The sequence below is a fragment of the Aphelocoma coerulescens genome, chromosome 1 (assembly GCF_041296385.1).
Source record: "Aphelocoma coerulescens isolate FSJ_1873_10779 chromosome 1, UR_Acoe_1.0, whole genome shotgun sequence".
Lineage (NCBI taxonomy): Eukaryota > Metazoa > Chordata > Aves > Passeriformes > Corvidae > Aphelocoma > Aphelocoma coerulescens.
In genome coordinates, this window is record NC_091013.1 from 118,915,811 (window position 1) to 118,938,201 (window position 22,391).

Below are 22,391 nucleotides of genomic sequence, written 5' to 3' on the forward strand. Positions count from 1 at the left end.
TTGTAGGATACACACACACACACCAACCCACCAACTCCCACACGAGGCTCTTTTCCACCAGCACGTGCCAGAGATCACAGGAAACTCATTTGTTATGGAAGCAGAGTATGTTAATTATCTCAAAATTAAATACATATCGCACTCCAACAAACAGTTTCAGGGTTTTTGTCTTCAGAACAGCATGAAAATGGAGGTTTTCTGACAGCTGGGTTCACTTCAGCATCCTGGCACACTCGCTGGCCAATAGAGCCAAAGATTTAACAAATTCATGGCAAAGCACCACCCTGATCCAAATTAGCTCACAGTCTAAACAGGAGGGATGGGAAGAGCAGCATGAAGAAACTCAGGACTTCAAAAAAAGCAGATTTGCATCAAGAAGTGAAGGGCAAACCCAGGGGTAAAACTGAGGATATTTTTGTCCAGTCCAGCTCTGTCAACACCCTCCTGCTGCCCTTCCTCATCAGAGGAACAAAAATCAAGTGATTTCCCAAAAATCCTTCAGTGAGTCACTGATGGAGGCAACAACAGAAACCCACTGAACCAGCCTGGAATTTCTCCTGCATTCCCTTTCATAGCATTCGTCATTTTTAGCAAGTAGCAAAGCTTCATCTCCTTTCTCTCCCCTCCAGCCCTTCCCACAGGGATCAGAAGCACCTCACTGCAGCATCCCTGACACACCAAGCTCCCAGCAGCACTGGGAATCCAAGCAAAACCAGCAAAAACAGATGGGTTCAGGCATAAATTAGAGGGAACTTCCCTTTCCAGTAGTGGCTGAAGCACAGCAGGCTATGGAGAATATGTGTACAGTGAATTACAATGCCAACTGGCGCCATGTAGATTTTTCTCTCTTATACACATCCTTACTCTACACAAAACTTCGTGTTGAGCTGAAGTGATACAGGTATTTTGCTCATTTCTGACAGGCTGCTGCACTTACAGAATCAGAGAATCATCTCTTTCTACTAAGAAAATAAACCAGAAAAGAAATGACTGTTAACTTTATGAAGCTGAACCCCCAAACATGTCTCCATTTTCACTTTATTTGTGAAGGTGACTTTAAACCTGTCTAAATCAAACCACTTTTGAGAGGCATTATTTTAAATTCTGCATAGAAGAAATGTGACTTTAAAGAGTAGGTAAGTTGTAAAAGGAGAATTCATGATGTCAGATTATCTTCATGTGGCTACAGCTGCATGCACATGGTCTCCCCCTTCATCAGGGATGGAGAAAGGAGGATGGGACAACTTTCAGAGGTATTTCCCATGGGAAAAGCCAAAGCCACTGAACCAAGGGAAGTTTCCACTTCTTCATGCAAGGGGTCTCCAAGTGAATGATTAACAGGTACTGTAAATAGTGTTCAGAGAGCTGAGAAAAGGAGGAAACATTAAATATGTTCATGTGCATCCCCTCCTGCTCCTAAGCATTCAAGATTTTGAACAAAGCCACTTCAGCCACGGAGCTGCACAGGAACATGCAGGGCAGGGAGAACAACCTTGTCAAAGGCAACTCAGTCACAGAATCCCAGAATGGTTTGGGTTGGAAGGACATTCAAATCATCCAGTCCCAACCCCTGCCAGGGGCAGGGATACCTCCCACTATCTCAGGTCGCTCCAAGCCCCGTCCAACCTGGCCTTGAATACATAAATATATACATATTAATGTATATATTTACTTGTGGAGTGAAGCAGCTTTCCCCTTATTTGTCTTTACATCCTGACACCAATTTACAAGGACTTTCCCTGTGCCTCCACCATGGAATTGCTCAGCCCCGTTGTTTTGCTGTTTACCTCGTTATGCAATTTCCAATTAGGCTGAGTTATGCTACAGCAATAAACATTGGTCCAGGCTGCTACAAACATCTGCAGTTGCTTTTAGTCCTCACTCTGCCGTAGTTTGTTTGTACAAATTGTGAGCTAAAATAAACAAGCTGCTCCAGAATTCTTGAGTGTACTTGACAAGAGGTTTTAATTCAACGTACCCAGCAAATCCCATGGAGTTCCCCCTCCCTATTTACACCCAGGAGCCTTAACAGTCACCAAATGTTTGTTCCAAACCACAAATGGTTTGAGTTTCATTCCATTGCAGACAAGCCATAAAAGCACCAAGAGCATTAGGTCAGGCCTGCACTTGAAAGTCATTTACAAGCTGAGAATATATTTTTACCTAAATAATTATGCTGGTAGACCAGAGTTAACAGCTTCCCACCTATAGGAAAAATACAAATAAAATACCACTCAGGAATGTAACTTTATTCTGCTTCTCACACAGGAACAGCTACACATTTAAACATGGTTTAGTGGTGGCCTTGGCAGTGCTGGGGTGGACTCAATGATCTCAGAGTGCTTTTCCAACCTCAATGATTCTGTGATTCTATGAAGATACAAACACTTCATTCAAACACCACTACACCTAAATTAGCTGGGGTTTGATGCTTTCATTATCCCAAAATAAAATGTTAACTAAGAAGAAAAGAGGGCAATACTGTTGATTTCACCAGCACCATGTTGTGTCACAAGCTTTTCTGAAAGCCCTGTTCCCTTGCAAAGATCATCACATTTAAAACTAAACAAGGCTTTAACCACTGGTTTTCCCTCTCTCCCACTGGATGCTCCCCAGGGACACTCGTGCTGTGCCCCAGTTGAGTGACCTCCACTGACAGACTTGAAAATATCTTAAATCAAGTGACCCCTGGCATTCCCAGCAACACTGAGCATCTCCAGGAAGGCAGCTGAGCTTCCAAAGCCCAGGAATGCTGGAATCCAGCACTGGCTCTGAAATCTGGGTGCTGCCCAAATTTCATTGTTAGGAAGTCTCACTGCAGGACAAACATTTTCCTGTGTAACAGTGAAATTGCTGTTTACAGTCACCAATTACTGGTTAATAGCTCAGGACTGGGGTATTTTTACACTGATTAAAAAACCATCAGCCACCCACCACATGTACAAACTCTTCTGGGGGGTTCCTGCTTCTCCGAGCTGCTCTTCCTGCTGGGAGGTTCTAGGAAGATGAAAGGAAAAACCACCCAAGTTTTAGAAAATATAAACACTGTTATCTATTCCTCACATACCTGACACTGCTCCACGTGGGAGATGGAATAGTTTTGTTTATTTACTGTTCCACTCTTAATTAAGCAGTGGTTTTAGACCCACAGTTTACTCAAGATGAAGATGCACAACTGCTCTGCAAGGCATGGAAATGAAACCCAGCAGGAACATTACAGAGCTGCTCCCTGTTCCCAGGAGGAAAAGGGCTGGAAAGAAACCCAGAGCTCCTTCACATCCCACAAACACCTCGGATCCAAGTCCTTCAAAGCCATTTATAAAGGTGCTGGGGCAAAAACCACACAGAAATGCAGCAAATGCGGCCCCTTCAATATTCTGGTTTAGGATTGTTAAAAACAGTTTTAAATGGATTTTCCTGAAAACAGAGCTGCTTTACCCGCCATGGCTTTTTAAGGTGCATAAGAAACCCTGGGCCTTGCCCAGATTTTTTTCTCCTGAAGAATTCAGAATTATTTATTCTACACAAGAGTTGTACTTAGGAGCTTGGTCAGATACTAAAATCAGATTAAAATAGGATTATGAGGATACCCAAACCATCTTTTGCGAGAAATGTTTTATTCCAGTGCAATATTTTTTTAGTGGCAGGAACAAAATCATAGAATCATAGAATCACAGAATCCTGCAATCATTTAGAGCGGAAAATCCCTCTAAGATCATTCCCCCAGCACTGCCAAGGCCACTACTGACCATGTCCCCAAGTGGTTGAACACTCTCATTTGGCAAGTTCTTTTAGCCAGGAAGAAATTAGTGTGGAAAGATTCTGGCAAAACATTCTGGAAAGCCATTATCTTTATTTCTGTCCCTATTTAGAAACACTTATTGTTGAAATTCCAGGCTTTTTAATTGGGAAAGTTATTAAAATGAAATAATTCTCTTCAGGAAAAGTTACATTTTGGGCCACTGGAATCATGATACAGTGATAGGCAGACATGACTATAAATCAATTTGATTTATAACTAAGTCTTGGAATGCCCTAAACTTCTCAAAACCCAAAGTGAGTCTTATTCCATGCAGTTCAGTTTTAAATCACAGCCCACTGTCTTAAAGTAGGGGTGTATGAGGAAATAAACCAAAAAATTCAACTTTCACTGCCTTGCTGGGGGGTTTGGAGTGGAAAACCCACAGCTGTGGCAAAACCACCCCAACCAAAAAGATAAATCCTGTCCAACACAACTCACCCAAAATCTGGATCCTTTTTCTGCACTAGGTGGGGAATTAGCTCATAAATGACATTTCCCACCACAACACGGAGTGGGTTTCTTTTCTAAGTGGGAGGCTGGGCAGGAGGTTTGTACAGCTATTCCAGGAGTTCATTTATAGGCTAAATAATCTGCATGGACTGAAATCCCACGAGGCTGCTGGGGTGAAGCAAACAGGAAATGAGGCACTGGCACAGAGAACACCTCTCCCAAGGGAATTCTAAGGTGAAGGAAACAAGAGGGGAAGCTGCTCATGGAGAAGAATCCACAGCTCCAGCCCAACTGGCAGATGGGTTCTTCCCAAGCTTAGGCACATGAAACATTAAAAATCCCTACAGACTGAATTTGTAAAGTTTAAAAAGGGGCTCCCAGGCTGCTGGGAACAGGGCTGAATGGAAATCACTCAAATTCTGTAAGGGGATAATTAAATGGATATAAAATAAATGAATGTAAACATTTATTAACACATTTCTCTGTGGTCCTGGGGTGAACACTGGTTCTTCATATGGTGAAAAAAGTTATGGACACTTCATAACCAAAAAATTCAGTAAGGTTTAGGCAGAAGCTGGACTAGAAACATCTCAAAGCTCATCACCTTCCACTATCCCAGGCTGCTCCAAGCTCCATCCAGCCTGGCCTTGGCCTTGGACACTGCCAGGAGGGATCCAGGGGCAGCCACAGCTGCTCTGGGCACCCTGTGCCAGGGCCTCCCCACCCTCACAGGGAGCAATTCCTTCCCAATATCCCACCTAACCCTGCCCTCTGGCAGTGGGAAGCCACTCCCTGTGTCCTGGCACTACCCACCACATAAAAAGTCCGTCTCCCCCTCACTAAACTGCTTTTCACCAAGGGAGTTTGAAATTCCCGCTCTGTGGATGTCCCTGGCATTTTCCCAGGCCAGTCCTCAATCTGCTGACCTGGAAAGAGCAACAGCTCCTACACATATCCTGCAGGGATGGCACCTGGTTCCCTGCACAGCTCTCCCAGCCTTTGCTTCCTGAGCTCAAACAGAGCTGGAAGTGAATGGCATTTTACAAATTCCCCTTTTCTTTGGATTAGGAGCTTTATTCCCTGGAAGTGCTCCAGGCCAGGTTGGACAGAGCTTGGAGCAAGCTGCTCTTGTGGAAGGTGTCTCTGCCCATGGCAGGGGGTGTGACTAAATGATCCTGAAGGTCCCTTCCAACCCAAACCATCCTCTGATTCTGCAACTCCATTTCATTTATTTTCCTGAAGCATATGGAATTTGCTTTGTTCCCACTGTGACACAACACAGCAATAAATATCCACAGCCAAAAACAAGGAGAGGGGTAAATCAGCCCTCCATGTACAATTAAAAATGGCCCCACACCTCTGAGCTGATCAAACCAAGCCAAGAGCACCGCAATGAGCCTTAACCAGATCTAATCTGGTACAAACACTCTCTGGAGAGCTGTACATATCCTGATGAGGAGATAAAATGCATCCCCTTATAATTAAGTGGGAACAGGATTAATTGCTTTGGAGGCCCAAAGACCTAAGAGCAAACGGAAACCTCCCACCACCCTGGTGAAAAATCACGTCAGCCCTGGGACAACTCAACTGCTCGGGGAGACCCACGCTGGGGTCTTTGGTCTGAGAGAGGAAAAGTAAGATGAGAAGAAATCTCCTCTGCTGGCACTGCTGAGGCACCTCCAGTCCTGGGGGCAGTTTCGGGATCCTCATGACAAGGACCTGGAGGGGCTGGAGCGTGTCCAGGGAAGGGAATGGAGCTGGGAAGGGGCTGCAGCCCCAGGAGCTGCTGAGGGAGCTGGGAAAGGGGCTCAGGCTGGAGCAAAGGAGGCTCAGGGGGGACCTTGTGGCTCTGCACAACTCCCTGACAGGAGGGGGCAGCTGGGGGGGTAGGGCTCTGCTCCCTGTCTCCAGTCATTGAAAGATAAAGGGATTCCAGCACTGGGAAAATGGAAAGCTCAATTCTTTCCTTCCTTCCCGCTGTTACAGAAATCAAAGCTTAAAACACAGAAGTTCTACTTCAATTACCTGAATTGGCTGAGTGAGTAGAGAGGAGCTCCAAGAATGGTTTATTTTCACAAATCATCAGTTTTCAGTATCAATTCCCAATTTTTTCATTGATCTCCTTTACAGCTGATGCCTGATCTGTGCCACTTTCAATTTGAAGGAGCACCCTGTGCTCTAAGAGCATGTCTTTACCAAAGTGGTTCAATGCTGCTGGGACAAGGATGGAATCCCTCTGGATCTGAGCTCCACAGTGTGTCATTCACTACAGTCAATTTTACTTCTTTGCCAGTGCCAGAGGTATTGTCACTCAAAATGTAACATTATTTTAACATTTCCTTTTAAAACAAGCAATCAAACAAACAAACAAAAAAACCCCTTCAACAAACCCCAAATTTTCCAATTTCAACACAAAAATGGCAGCACTCTGCTGGAATTCCTAATTTCCCCCCAATTCTAATCAAGGAGTTTGCTCCCTGAAAACATCACAAGGAAAAATAGCTGTTATCCCAGGGAGCAAAAGATGAGAAATAACCCACTGAGCTGTGGATGTGCAAATCTGAGGGTTTATAGTCATCTTGTGGAAGACAAAAACCTTGGGATTCTCCAGTATTTCCTGATCCTGACCAAATTTTTACTCAATTCCTCTGCTGTACTTTCAAATTACACCTGTTTCCACATCCCTGTGCTTGTTAAATCCAGTTATCCATATGGAACAGCTTCTCAGTTCCTCCTGGGGCTTAGATTTCCCTGGATTCAGGGTCTCCAAGGAAGAGGGCAGTGAGATGAGCACATCTATGCCCAATATGCCCTGGAAAAAAAATCCTTTACCAATAAGAATCCTCTCTAAAAGGCCCTGACTCAGCTCCTCCTGCTTTGTAAGGCACACTGAGACTGCCACTGGAGCAATCTGTCAGGGATATAAAATTCCCTGAGGACAAACAGGCAACTGGAAGATGACCAAACCAGAAAAAATTAATTCCAATCTGTCTGTGAAGTTGTCTTCCCCTTCAGGAATGATGAGGACAGAAAAGAAGGAAGGAAGTGGATTTGCAAAGGAAAAGGAATGATTCAAGAAACCAAAATGGCATAGAACAGGTATAAAAATTTCCATAAAAATAGCAAGCATTTCAAGAGAAAAATAAAATAAAAGTCAAATCTCTGTGTCATCCTCACACACCTCCAGAAGTGATACCAAAACAAACTCCACAGCCTCCCTACAGCCTAAATAACTTCTTGCACAAATACCACACCCCAACCCAACCCTCAGTAATTCCAACTCAATCAGTTGCAACTAAATATGCAGGAATGTTTGATTTTCACACACTGGAAGGAATTATAATTGCATTCCCAAAGAAAAGGTTTCAGCTCAAAGCTTAGGTTCTTCTTCTCCAGGATTTTATGTGTGCAAAAACCTCTTGTCTAATTAGTGGGCTTGAGCTCAGTCTTAGAAGAGCTAACAGGGCTAAAAGAAAAAGTCATTCCTAGGTGGAAATAAAAGCTCCCTGAATTCACTTACTGGCTTATCATAAACAAATAAACAATGCTATGCTATAAACAGCTTTGGTGGCAATACAGACAAGTCCCACAAAGTGGTTTCCACACCATTCCAAAAACTCAGGGATAACTTCATGCCTTTAAAATATGCAGCAGAAGAGAAGCAAGTTTGCAAAAATCCCTCAGTCACTGAGTTGTATCCTCAAGTACTTGGCACTGGCACCATATTCCCTTGTAAAACAGGGCATGTGTTAGATATTGGAAAGATAAGGGATGGTTTAACTCCAACACACTGGAAAACCAGGAAAATACTGTATTAGCTAAAACTATTTGTATTAGCTAAAACACATCTTGAAGAAAATAATTCATGTTTATCTATGAAGCTTCCACTTTTTGGCACTTTCCCTCTATCCTCAGTCACTTAAGTTCCAGACTGATTTAATTTGTAATTGATTCTAATTTTATAATATTTTGTTGTGAGATCCTTCTTTTTGGCAGCTTCTTATTCTGATTTTATTTCTTGCTGCTGCTGCCTTTATCTTTTATTCTTATGCTCTCTGTCCTTGCAGATTTAATCATTAACTATACATGTATATACACAAGTATTTTGGAGTATGGTCTGTTGGCAATAATTTACTCAAAACAGGTTTTCAAACCTCTTTCTGTAAGAATTAGGTTTTAAAAAACCATATCCTGCATTTGCTTTAAAAAGGGAGCCTGACAGTTCTCCCACCAGGAGGAGGAATAATTTTGCTCTGTATTTTCTAACCCCTTTACCTGTAAATCACATTCCTAATTACATCAGGTAGTCTGAGGTATGAGAAGCACTTCACTGCAACAATTAGGTTTGTTCTACAGTTTTAATTAAGCAACCCACTCATCTGTTCCTGCTGCCTGCAGTGGGGTTTTTCAGTCAGTGGCCATGAAAACAGTTCACTTTTACCAACCCAACACTGGCAGCCAAATAAGAGGTTAATTTTTTCACGAGTCTTAACCCACAACAGGTGTCATAAACCTCTGTAACCCTTTGAAAGCACCTCACAGTAAAATCAGAGATACAAGGATTATTTCCAATGTTTTCCCATCAACAGCCAGAATCAGTCTGTGTATCAAAACCCACTACAACAGCACATGGCAGTCACTTCTAGAACCTAAAAATATGAAGACAGAGATAAAATCGCCATTTTCTGGTATTAATTCCTTCAAGCAGAAGGAAATTAGTACACCTGAGATTCTTTTTCAGTCTGTTTCAGATAAAGCCCAAGTAGAGAGATTCTTGACCTTTGACAGTAGAACATGAGAGGACTCACTCTTCATCAGGAGGTGTCTTTAATATCACTCTTCTGATCTGGACTTTCATGAAGTTGATTCAGTGATTTGACAAATACCAAATGAAGGGGGAAAAAATAACATCTTAAAATTCCCTGGTTTTTGATGCTGAAAATAGGCATTTCCATCAACCAAATGCAACAGCTGTAACAAAGATGTCCCTGTGGTAAGGAAATGAAAATGCCAAAAGAATCTCCTCCTTACCTCAGCCTTGCGAATGCTCTCTCTGGCTTCATCTATTTTCTGCTCCAGTTCCGCTCGGGTTTGCTCAGACATCACCGGCCCGTGGCATTCCAGCTCTTCCAGGGTCTGCCAGGAGCAAGGAAACACAGCACAGATGAAGTAAATGCCAAACACAAGTATTTGTGACAATCAGGGAAGTTACTGTTTGACTGGATGCTGGGGATGACCAACAAAGGTCCACCCCAGGAAAAAAAGGTGATGACTCTATCCCTGCCCTCTGGCAGTGGGAAGCTATTCCCTGCATCCTGTCCCTCCATCTCTTGTCCAAAATCCCTCTCCAGCTGTCTTGGAGCCCCTTTAGGCACTGGAACAGGCTCTCAGGTCTCCCTGGAGCTCTCCCAGAGACAACAGAGCATTCTGGATGTTGTTTTTCCCCAGCTGATGCTGTGCTTGGGGGTCGGAATAGTAGGGATGACAGGGAAACTGGGCAGGGTGTGGTGAAAGCACAGCAGACTCCTCCATGGCTGGCTTCTTTGGGAAGAGCAAGGAACTTTTGTTTTTATTCTCACTCCTAATAGACACATTCCAAAATCCAGCTGCCTGATGCCCAAACACAGCCCTTGGCTCTTCTGAGCTGAGCCAGAGACATAAAAATAAAGTTATCAATTCACATCTAATTTTGTATCTTGACGTTAAGACTTAACAGCAAATTCCTCATGGATTTTCCTAGTGCTGAGCAGACTTTTGACACCCACGTGAACACAGGCCCCAGACAATTCCCTGGTGCTTGCAGCAGCTCCTCTTCCAAGAAATGTGCTTTTCCCAGACCTACCCGCTGGCTGTGGACGATGTTCTTGTGCTCCCGGGCCACCCGGGTCGCCCATTTCCGCGCCTCCTTGTTGAGGCTGTGCTCCTCCGTCGTTCCGGTCTCCGATTCCAGCTGTCGGCTCTGGAACAGGGAACAAGGAATGAGTTGTGGCCCAGACCCTGGGCTACCTCTGTGTTTACCTACAGGGTGACTCTGTATTACATTTATCAGCCTGGGATCTTGTTTCTTAGGAAACAAGGAAGATAGGACAAAAACTTCCTTCTCAGCTTTGGGACCAGGTTGTGGGAAGACAACTCCAGAAGCCAGAAGATCACAAGAATTCAATTCCCAAAGTAAACAGGCATTATAAGAAGCAAAGATCATGGAATCATGGAATGGTTTGGGATGGGAGGGACTTTAAAAGCCCATCCAGTCCCATCTCCTGCCATGGACACCTTCCACTATCCCAGGCTGCTCCAAGCCCCGTCCAGCCCAGCCCTGGACACTACCAGGGATCTAGAGGCAGCCACAGCTTCTCTGGGCACCCTGTGCCAGGGCCTGCCCACCCTCACAGGGAACAATTCCTTCCTAAAGATGAAAGGTTTAGTGTGACCATTCTTTGTAATTTGTGATCAAACCACAAAGCCATAAAATATTTTAGTATAGCATGGGAATTTCTGTCCAAAAATGTTTGTGTCTGCAAATCAGAGGCTGAAATTTCCAATCACATTTTTGATATTGTTCCATCTTATTCCTGCTTTTGTCATGTCAATGACATAAAGTAAACTTCTCCCCCTCAAGAAGTTCCAACTAAAGCAAGATGAAACAGTTCTCTGCTGTCTACAGGCTGAACAGAACAAACACATTTCCCAGCATGGAATTACTGAAATCATTCCCAATCTTTCTATCATTTCCATTTGTAACAGAGTTACAGAATCATTTGGGATAGGTCCCATCTTTGAAGATATCCAAAAGACACCTGGATACAACCAGATCTGGACCAGACAACCTCCAGAGATCCCTTCCAACCTCAACCTCCCTATGATTTTTTATCCTGAGCCAGTCACTGCAATCCACAACCCCCCTGCACTCCTTTTTATCACAAGTCCTGACATAATCTTGCACAGCCTCTGAGATCAACCAAAAAAAATCCCTTATAAACTATGACCCAAGAAGAGAAAATACGCACAGAGCTGTTGAAGTGTGAAAGAAATGCCCGAGTCACAAATTTCTCACTCTGTATGGCTCAAAAGACACCATTTTTCTTCATCAGGTGGAGTTTGAAACTAGAGAAGAAGCCCACAAGGATGAAAAGGTTGTTTAGGCAGGAGAAATCCAAGGTTAGCCATCAGGAAAGGGTAAGAGAGCAGAAAGACATGGAATTATTTTCAGGGTAGCTGGGAAGCTTCCAGCTGTTGCAGAAGAGGAGATGCTGTTATCAGGTATTTTAGCAGGAAAAGTGGAATGATTTGTGTCAAGGAAGGACGACAGTTTAATCATCTACACCAGCACTTGGCACAGACTGGAGTAAAACCAACAGACACCAGGAGGCAAATGGAAGTCATTCTGAAAACAAGATTTTTCTGGCCTTTAGATTGCACTGTCCTCATGGAAGAGGCAAAAAATACTATCTTAGGTTGACATCCTATCAGGGGATCTAATTGAAAAAGAAGCAAAATTGGTTCAGCTCGTTACTCTGTTCAGTGAAGTTCCCTGCCACCAAAACTGAACCTGGCCTTTATTCTCAGTGTCTGAAATGCCCATTTCAGTGTTATTTTCCAAGCACAGGGAATTGTCAGACAAGGTGTGGAGCAGCCCAGAAGAGGAGGAGGAGAGGTACACGCACAGGGCCAGCTCTGGGATGAACAGGGAGGAAGGTGAAGCTTCAGGCAAGGATCTCTTCACCCACCCCCTCAGTTTAATTGGTAAATTGGCTTTTGCTGAGGTGGATTTATAGAATCATATTCCTTCATTACTGACTTCTTTAATTACCTCTGTTAAGCTACTCCATTGTAAACCTGAAGAGGACAACACGTGGATTTATTTAGGAACATCCGATCATTAAAATAACATTTCACCTCAGCTTTTTCCCAGCTTATCACACAGCTTCCACCTGAGTTTTAACCACAGCTTCCACCTGAGTTTTAACCCGAGCAAAATCTTTGACATTTCCTCTTCCCCATGAAACATCTCAGAGTGAAAACAGCCCATAACATATTTTCAGTGTTCCCACTGCTCTTGCTCCTACTCAGCAGCTCATTTTCATACGGAAAGAACCCAGACTTTTCAGTCACTTGATAATCACCTTCATTATCCCAAGTGTGATTTTGGGTTTTAGTCTATTTATCAAAAGCACTTGACTAGAAAAATGAATGCCGACTTCGTGGCTACTCTTAAGGGCCTACTAAAAAAGAAAGGAATTTTGTTGGATCAGATTATTGCACATAATATAATAACTTGTATTAGTTACTTATATTGCACCCAGGCAGACCTCACCCTTGCTTCAAGGTCTAAAAATAAAACAAAGCAAAACTGGGGCAATGAAATGCCTTATTTCTGTACCCTCAGGGAAAGACAGACTGGAGGGGAACGTCAAGAAAATGAAAACCCAGCTGCCATTAAAACAGGTGAGAAGAAAGGAGCTAAACCAGATTGATCTGATGTGGACATCAAAGTCCAAATTGTAGGGAAGAAGGTGGAGGAACTGAAGGGTCTGATCCTGACCTGAAGTGGTTTCAGGACTGGAACCTGGTGGTGCCAAGACGTCCAATGACTCAATTTAACCTCTTCCAAAAAGAGAGGGAAACCAAACCCACTCTCCGTGGCCAAGAAATGAAGGGAGAGCCAAAAAACCTGAGCTAAACATAGATGGACACTCTGCTGTTCCCTCACGGCTTGGATTACAACGAAAACAGTGTTTAGTGCTAAAAATTCGATCAGTAAACCAACAGAAAGTTCTGGATGGCTCCAAGCAGCTAAAAAGCTTAGGGGCAGCAACGCTGTTTCTTAAATTAACAAAAGCATTCAGGCTGCAGACAAATGTCACTTCTCCATTTTGGTCTGAAATGTTGGTGCAGGTGCAGGATTTGCCTCCCAACAGGGCCAAACTCAGCCTGTATTCTTATTTATTCAGTTATATCTGGAAGCAGATGGCACAGCCCTGTCTTGAAAGCAAGAAAACATTGGCTCTTGAGCCTCAACGTTCCTTATTTTTGTGGCTGAGGCCTAAAAAAGTTCACTTCAACCAAGGCACAAAGCAGGGAACATTTATTGCATGCAAAGCACTGACATGAAACACATCTAAAAACCAGGCATTTGCTTTAAAGAGGTGAAAACAAGAAGTTTCCATGCCAATGCTGCAGAGCAACACTTTGGGGAGGAGGAAGGAACACACATGACATTTTTCACACGACTCACTGCTAAACTCAGCAGTTCTGAGAAAATCGTGAGCCAAGTTTGGGGCTCCTTTTAGTCTGTTATTGCTGAACTCATTTGATTTTAATTTAGCCAAGAGTGAGCTGGGGCTGACTCATATTTCAGTCAATTTCCAACATTTCAAACTGGACACTCCACATCTTTAAAAATTACGATTTTTTGCATACAGGGTTTTTTCCCCTCAGAATAATAAAAAAGGACTTCAATCCGCTATTATTATAACCTGTATGTTACAATAGGGCTAAATCCAAACTGACCTATTATTGCTGCTTTACAGAACCACATTGTGCTTTTTAAATGAACAAATCAGTAATATATTATTAGTACTGAACAGTATTATATTAATCTAATAAATGAAGCACTGATGGGGCTGCAGAAGGAAAAGGAACATCTGACTGGGCAGGGCTGGTTTGGTTTGTTTGCTTCGGGGTTTTTTTGTTTTGGTTTGGGTTTTGCAGGTTTTTTGTTTGTTTCAGTTTGGGTTTGGGGGGTTTTTTGTTTGTTTCGGGTTTTTTTATTTTTTTGAAGTATTGATTTTTATTAAATATCACTGATCAACACAACTTTGTTATTCCTAGGCCTTGATGTTACTGTATCAAGAACTTCTGTTACAGAGAACAGATGAAAAGCCACAACCCTTTTTTAAAATTAATTCGAATCTTATTTATTTTTAGAGGTTTTTACTGTTCTCACTGCAATTAATATTGAAATTAGAGTGCAGAGTATTTTTGTTAATTTACTTCCATTCTCACCCTCATAATTATCCTCATTTGCCTCAGCCCTCACACCAGCTGCATTCCCAGCCAACTTTTCCGAAAATCTATTAGAACTAGAAATACAGAAAAATTGCCCTCACTAAGTAACCAAAGGCAAAAAAAGGACTTGTAAAATCAAGTTGACACAGAAAAAACTGAATTTGTAGCTACTTTCAATGCAATATAAACAAATTTCTAGTTTTTAAGTGGCCACTTCTTTCAAGTGTAACTTCTGCTCTCTGATCTTCACTGTCAGAAATCACCCAGAGCTTTGCTTAAACTGTGTTTCCTGACTGCAAAAACCCCAAGAACTCTAAGTGTGTGCTCTCTAAATTAAAATTAGGTGGTGAAAATTAAAATAAAGTCAACTAGGCAGTGGAAATTAAAATAAAATCCATTAGGGTGGGAGCCAATTTCAGCTCATTATACTTAGAGAACATGACACTCACATTCAACCTAAGCTAAGTCCCAAAGTAGATCCAAACCTTTCATTTTCTTCAATATCAACCTCAAATATAAATATTAGATCTCAGATCTTATTTTAAGCACAACTGTGGCAGGAGGGATTAAATAAAATCAGTTTTAGACAGGCACAAGACAGGTCAAGTCACAAAGGGAAGGCAGAGCTTTGCCCACTTGCACCCACTGATCATTTCTTGACCTGAATGGCTGTAACTTTCCTCAAAAAGAATTCCTAATGCTGAATAAAATTAAATAATAAGCTCTTTTTAATATATATACGTAGCTTCAAAAAGGTTATACTTAAAACCAGTCTGTTCTGGCATTAAAAGGTTGATAAAATTAAATAATAACTTAGATCTTTTTTTTATGTTTAGGCTCAAAAGAGTTATACTTAAACCCAGTCTGTTCCGGTATTAAAACAAGAAACCACTGTAAATACAGAAATATGGGGTCCCTTTGTACTTGTTTATGTAACTTATATAAAATTCCTTCATAGAAGATTCTGAGAAACTCCAAGATGTATCTTCTGAGAGTGAAGGGAAATTCATCCTTATTTTCACAATCTACCCATAAAACAGCCAAGTTACATGGAGGGAAACTGCAAATCTTTCCACTGAACTTCCTGAGGTGTTTTTGTGTAAATTAAGAGGGAAAAATAAGATTATTTTCATGTCAAGAAGCTGTGGGACAAATCAGCTGGGTGACAGCTTTTCCTCACATGCTCTGAGGAAACAGTGAATGAAAAACAGGAAAAAGACCCCAAAAATGAAGTGTCAGCTTTTCAGGGCCCTTCTCCTCTTGCTCCAGGGACACTTTTGTGTCACCTGGCTCCCTCTCTCACGTGATAACCCCAGGATCAAGGAAAAAGAAGTTTTTCCAAATAGGAAACAGAGAAAAGCTGGCGAATTTCCTCTTTCTTTTGCCCTGTTCTCGTGGCTTATCTGTGAGCATGGGGACAGTGCGTTTTCCACACACTGGATTTTTGTGGAATTAATAAATATCCCTTTCCTCTTGGGAGGATGGGGGATGATTAAACTGTGGAGTCTCACAGCAGTCTCCGTGGAAGGCCAAGATGTGCTGACTGGGTTTCCTTGGGAGGATAAAGGTATTTAAAAAGACTCTTTTCCATTCTCCACTTTGCTGTCTATAAATCCATGTTGGGAATTCATTTCTGGAGAGGATTAAAGCTTGTTAGGAACTGATCAATCATTTCTTTCTGAATATTTTTAAAACAAACCATTTCTTTAAGGCTAAGTGGTTTGTTTTAGGGATTTTTTTTGAAAACTTTCTTTTTTAAAAGTAAGAATGTCCATCAAAATGAACCAAGACACTGAAAGAATCTAAATAATTTAGTAACATGAAAAATTGTTTCAATTCAAGCTCAAAGCAAAGTTTTCAGACAATGGAAAATACCTGATTCATGTAAAACATTTCGAAGAGGTTTTCTCTTTGTGGGCACTCAAGAGGGTACATTTCACCGAGTTCAACTGGGATATTTGGGATCAAAAATCCTGGCAGTTGCTGGAAAATTGTTGCACTCCTTCCTTTCTCAGGAACAGATCCTTTTGGAGGCTCTGACTGCGCACGCTGGGATCATTTTGAAAGCAAACTGATGTGTCCCTGATTCAAGGACTGCACAGAAATCCTGGGAACAGCTCTTGTCTTATAAAACCAAAGTTTGGGATAGACCATGTAAAAGTGGAATTTACACCAGAACTCAGAGCTCTCCATTCAGAGCTCCATATCCATACGGTTTATAACATTCTTCCTCCCTACAGCACTCACAACTCCATCCCAGTAACACTTAAATACTCCAAATTTTGAGCCCAGTCCCAGTGGATCAGCCCAAAGAGAGCCCACAATTTGTCTTGGAAAAGCTTAATATGAAACTTTTGATGAGATGTATTTATGACTCTATTTGGTTCTTTCAGTCCTTGGTGTGAAAATCATCATGCACAACCCACAGAAACTAAAAGCCAACTGATAACCAGAACTCTGATAAACTCTGCAGAACATCCACAAACAGAACACGTGGCAAAAGAATGCTTGGTGATTGTTCTCCTGCAATTAAATGTTGCTCCATCAGTTAGAACACACCCAATTTCTGACCAATTCAAAAGCCTGAGCAAGAGCCTTCATTCTCATGTACTCATTGATTAAAAATGGGATTGCCCAGGCAGGATCCTGTTAGCTGAGCAGAATCATATGGATCGTAAAGAAGCATAATTTCGTTATTTTGGGGAAAACTCGTTACAGCCTAAGCAGCTGAAGCTTTAAAAGCTGCAGTGCACTGAGGAAATGCAGGAATTCTGCAGCCCAAGTGGGTTAACCAAGCAAAGGAGTCGCTGCATGTGAGGAACTGAGACATGAACGACCCATTCATCACTTCCTAAAATTTCCTGGAGTGAGGCTGCACCAGCAGTACACGTGGACCCTGTGAGCCCACACAAGAGCCAGGGCACAGAATCCTGGCATTTCTCACACTGAGGAGTTTAATGGGAGTGGCTTACAGCTCTACTGGCCATGGGGATGGCCCTGTGGAAAAGGAGCAAAATTAAATCAGCAATAGGGCTGCATTTCATCAGTGCACACCAAGAGCCTGCAGTTGTCAGACACCCTTCCCCTCTCACAGTGGAGCAGCAACCAATTACACACAGCACTGTCTTCAGCTGCGAGATTTTAATTCATGCCCCCAAAAGATTACAATATCAATTACAAACCCTGTGCAAGAGCACAGGAGAAGTGTGAAGCTGCCCCCCACAAATAACACCCTTAAATTGATTTTTCCTCCTTGAAGTCTTATTGTGAAAAAAGATTTTTTTTTTCCCCCTTTTTTCTGTTTCATATATCTAGAGATCGTGCATTCTGTTGCCACCTCTCCAGAGTGTAAATTCAGCATCCCACATGCACAGGGATAACACAAGGCTGACCAGAAACACCCCCAGGTACCTCTGCTATGGTCATTCTCATAGCACTGACAGGTGAGGGCTCAATCTCCACCAGCTGAACTGCATTAAAACTCTGGATGCAGGGAGTGCACAGGGACAAGAACACACAGCAGCAAATGTTAGAGAGGCAGAGCAAAGACACTCAGAAAGATTCTGCTCACTGTTATCAAGGACAACCTCAAACTTTATCACAGGATATCCTGAGCTGGAAGGGACCCATCAGCAGCATCGAGTCCAGCTCCTGGCCCTGCACAGGACACCCCAACAATCCCACCCAAGAGAATGCTCCAAACGTTTATTTATGAGAATACCTGACTCTTTCTGGAAGAAAAATCAAAATCAGAGTTTGTTAAAAGGGAAATACAAAGGAAGCCCTGGCAGACATATCAGGGTGACTGGGAAAATCACTCTTATGCAAGTCTTGATCCAAATCACCTGAACTGTAGATCAAGACTGCCCAAGACAGTTCACTAATGAATTCAAGTAAAAAGAGGTTTATATTTTTTAAAGATCCAAACTTATTTTAAACAGCTGATTCTTAAAATAACATTCATAATGTCAATGGGACATCAAGAACCCACTTTAATCAAGGTGCTGTTTGGAAATGCACTTACATGCTCTGATTCACTCAATTTTAATGTCATTAGTGATTGCTTTGGAAGCAACACAGAAACCAAGATAAGATTCTTGGATATTACATTGGAACGCAGTGTTTTAACAGTATTATTTTTAGTAATTCTCTACATGTATCTCTAAGTATTCCTTGAGCAATTGAGGTGTGTAGGGACACTTTATCTGGCACAGTTGTAACCCAGTATTAGTGAGTATTATGAGAACCTTGCAGCAGGATGAAAAGGCAGCAAAATTTAGTAGGAATTAGGTTGAAAGCAGTGAAACACAGGACTGTTAGTCACAATCTGGACGCCAAAAAAAGATTCTGCTCTTTTGTGGATGATGTAGAGCCTGTTTGATGCTTTTTTTACCATCACCCACCTCCTGCAACCAAGGCCACTCTCCCTTTCTCTCCCAAAAATACAGCACTGGGTTAAACCAGATTGGGATACCAGTGATTCTCTCCCCATTTATAACAATCTGCTTTAAAATAGAGCAAGCCCAAGCAACTGCAGGGATTCACAGGGCTCTTACAGTGTCACTGTCACTTGGCTGGAACTGGAAAGGCTGAGGTTTGTGGAACGCAGAGTTCTCCTGTAAGAACAGCTGGAGATTGTAATCCCGCACCACCTGAGGAAAGAAAAAGGTTTATTTAGACTCCTTGCTTTGTGAACTGAAAAGCAGCTGAAGAGCAAAACCAGCAGAGAGCTTCCAACTGAGATTAAACCTGCAGCAGGAGCTTGGGTGCACCAGCAGGGAACTGAGGACCTGAGTTGGTCAGAGGTACTGGCAGGACACACACTGGGTGACAAGGACCTAAAATATCCCTGCCCATCCACCTACAAAATGGGGAAAAAAGCACCAACTATTAAACAGACACTCAGTGGTGTCGCTGCCATAATATTTTTCTCTCCTCTTGTGGGTAATTTCCTGTGCACTGCTCTTTCTTAAGTTGAAAAGTCTTAATTTGGCAGAAATTATTAGTTGTGGGAGCTGAAAGGACTATTTGGAATAATGCATCCAAAATCAGTAACAAACTTCGTCTCTCTTTATTAAATTGCTTTCAGAGAAACTCTCCAAGCTTGAATTTTGCTGAAGCAAAACTCCTTCAGCTCCTAAATTTGTTTAATGATACGTTTCAGGCAGCATGACACAGATCCCTAAACAAACCTCTTATGTCACAATTTACACAGATTTACAAAGAAATACCCAGTGATTGCAAGATGAAAAAAATAGGATCACTGCTTGAAGAACTCTTACAGAGCATTCACTGCCTCAATTGATGACAATGCATCAAAATTATATCAATCTATTACCAAACTGAGGGTTTGCATGTACAAAGGAGATAATAAAGATGGTATTTATCCAGAAATAGCAGCATTGTGCATGACCAAGAACTCTGTGCTGGGTGGACAATGGGAAATAAAACTTGTTCTCTAATGCAGCAAAATGTTGATGCTTGTGTTGCTGAAATACTGAACTGTAAAAAATTAATCTCCAGTTAAAGAAAGTAAATAGTCCTCCAGGGCCAATAATACACTCATCTAAACCAGGAAAGTACATAATTACTGCTCCAATTTGAGCAGTTGAACATAAACACACTCAAATGGGGAGAAAACAGACAGGGATTTGCATCACGAATTCCCAGAAACAGAAATTCAGAAAATATTAAAGAAGGAAACATCTGCAGCTTCAGAGGATGCTCAGCACTGATCTGGCATCAAAATCATTTCATTTAACCAGCTATTCCACTGAATTGTCCCTTACATCCACGTGAACACTGACCACAGCACACAACTCTGGCCAAATATGTGGAACTATTTTAACTTCAATTAGGAAAAAACCCCAAAACAAAGTTATTGAGGACGTGAAAACCTGCACGGATATTTTAATACACTTTCCCCACAGAAATCTGACTCCCAAGCAACTCAGTTCAAAGAGAAAAGTCATGTTTCCAACAGCACTCCTAAGAGACTTCCCCTCAAAGCCACAATAAGTGGTTAAAAATGGAAACAACTGCTATCAGAACAGGAGGCTCGGGAGAATGTGCAAGCCCAGCACACGAAATCCTGCATATGCAAAAAATAATGGACAATTGATAAAAAGAAAATAAAAAGACTCCAAAGCAACACTGTATCCTTGGGATTAAAGTGCAACTTTTCCAAATAGATTTCCTGTTACTCAGTAATTAAATCAATGTTCTTACACAGTTTCTTTCTGAAGTCAATGTCAATTGACAGGTCAAAACAGACCTGAAACAGATATGAAATGTATCCCATATGCAGAAACAAGGCACAGCCAGAGATGTGCAGAAAGGAAATTACTTGCCCTCTTAGCAGAAACCTCACAGAAATGTTACTCGAAACAGCAAATGGAATTTCAGAAAATGCTCCAAAGAAAACCAGCTTTTTTCCAAAAGAGAAGTGCAAGAAGTACAAGTCCTGAGTAAGACTGTTCAAGTGAAAAGGAACTTAAATTGCATTTTCACAGAATCACAGTCCCAGACCGGTTTGGGTTGGAAGGGACCTTAAAAATCATCTCATTCCACCCCTGCCATGGGCAGGGACACCTCCCACTGTCCCAGGCTGCTCCAAGCCCCAATGTCCAGCCTGGCCTTGGACACTGCCAGGGATCCAGGGGCAGCCACAGCTGCTCTGGGCACCCTGTGCCAGGGCCTGCCCACCCTCACAGGGAACAATTCCTTCCCAATATCCTTTACCCTCTTTGGGGTCAGTGTTCCTATTCCAGTGTCAAAGGAATGACAGGAGCCACCCTGACCCAGAGTAATAAAACAGAGCCCCAACAAACATTGTTGTGATAAAACTATGGAAAATCTGCATTTTATACAGAAAATCTGGTTTTTAGCCGTTTCCCTCAATCTGCATCACATGAGGAGACCGCCAGCCCTGCCCAGCCAAGGAGCCATCCCTGGCACTTGTGGGAAGCAGCTTGTGTCCTTCTGAAGCAAATACAATTTAATTCCATCCCACAAACAGAAATACAGTTCAGATGGAACAGCTGAAGTATTCCTCCCAATGAACTGAAGTGTCTCTTCTAAGCAGAGCCTGCCCAGCTTGTACTGCAAACTAACAAAGAACAGGTGAAGCATTCAAAACCTCCAATAAATATTTAAAACCTTTGCTTTGATGACAGGTTTATTCTAAATTGCTAACAAATTTATTACATGTTTAACAACTCAAGCTGCTTTTGAAAGACATGGGTGGGTTTTGGTGGAGAGAAAATGGTTTTTTTCTGGATTCACCTCTCCTTTTTTTGGGCTGATTACTGCAACCTGGACCTGTTATGGAAAGAAAGGATAAGCAAAGCCTGTGGAAAAATCCACCAGTCAATATATTCAGAGCAAGACACACGTTTTCACTCGCAAAGCAACACAATTTTTTCTCCTCTGCATTCCTGAAGCACAAGGAGAGAAGCAAATCGAGTTGTAAAAAGCAGTTGTAAAAGCCCTGTTCAGACCTGCCAGCTGGATTTACATTTCTGTCCCCTCTCCAGGCATTGTGCCCACAGAGTAAAGCAGAAACACAACTGCCTCCCTCACACACACAGCCTGACTTGGTTATTGTGTAAAATAAGCCAGACCTGGAGCTCTCCAGCCTGGGTAACACAAACTCAGGGCACACAAATGTCCAAGGAAAGGATTCCTACTCCAACAAAGTGTTTGGATGTGACAGTTTAGAGTTGGATCAAAGTCCCAACCAGGCAGCTCTCCAAGTATTTTGAACACAAAGGATCTGATACAACAGTGAAAAATTAATTACGCAAACATTACACAGAAGCCTGTTTAGCTAAAAGATTCCAAGCCAGCATTTTTGGGGAAGGTATTTGAAGCCGACCTGAATGATACACCCCAAGGTAAATTACTGGAAGTCCTTCTACAACTGAAAAGAAAATGGTATTTTGATTATTTTTACAGTTCCTGCCAAGTAAATTCAAAGCTGAGGGTGAAGCCCATTTTTCATGCCCTCACTTTAGATCTCTGAAGGTGTGAGATCACTTGCTTGGAGGTAAATAAGGAACGTGTTAAATAAGCTTTTGCTCCACATCTCTGTGTGAATGAGCTCTGTTTCTGGGTGGGTGGGTAAGGTAAA

At 42.2% G+C, this 22,391-nt stretch overlaps 1 protein-coding gene across 3 annotated transcripts in view; it reads right to left on the reverse strand.

Moving 5' to 3' along the window:
- FCHSD2 (FCH and double SH3 domains 2) overlaps positions 1–22,391 on the reverse strand; it is a 122,276-nt gene that overhangs the window by 10,747 nt on the left and 89,138 nt on the right. For 2 of the 3 annotated variants that reach the window (XM_069026549.1, XM_069026566.1), the window contains 4 exons: positions 18,817–18,912; positions 17,672–17,743; positions 10,095–10,211; positions 9,284–9,388 (listed from right to left, as the gene is read on the reverse strand). In XM_069026549.1, the coding sequence (XP_068882650.1) occupies positions 9,284–9,388; positions 10,095–10,211; positions 17,672–17,743; positions 18,817–18,912 (390 nt within the window). The remainder of the gene's footprint in view (positions 1–9,283; positions 9,389–10,094; positions 10,212–17,671; positions 17,744–18,816; positions 18,913–22,391) is intronic. The other variant, XM_069026558.1, reaches the window with a different exon arrangement.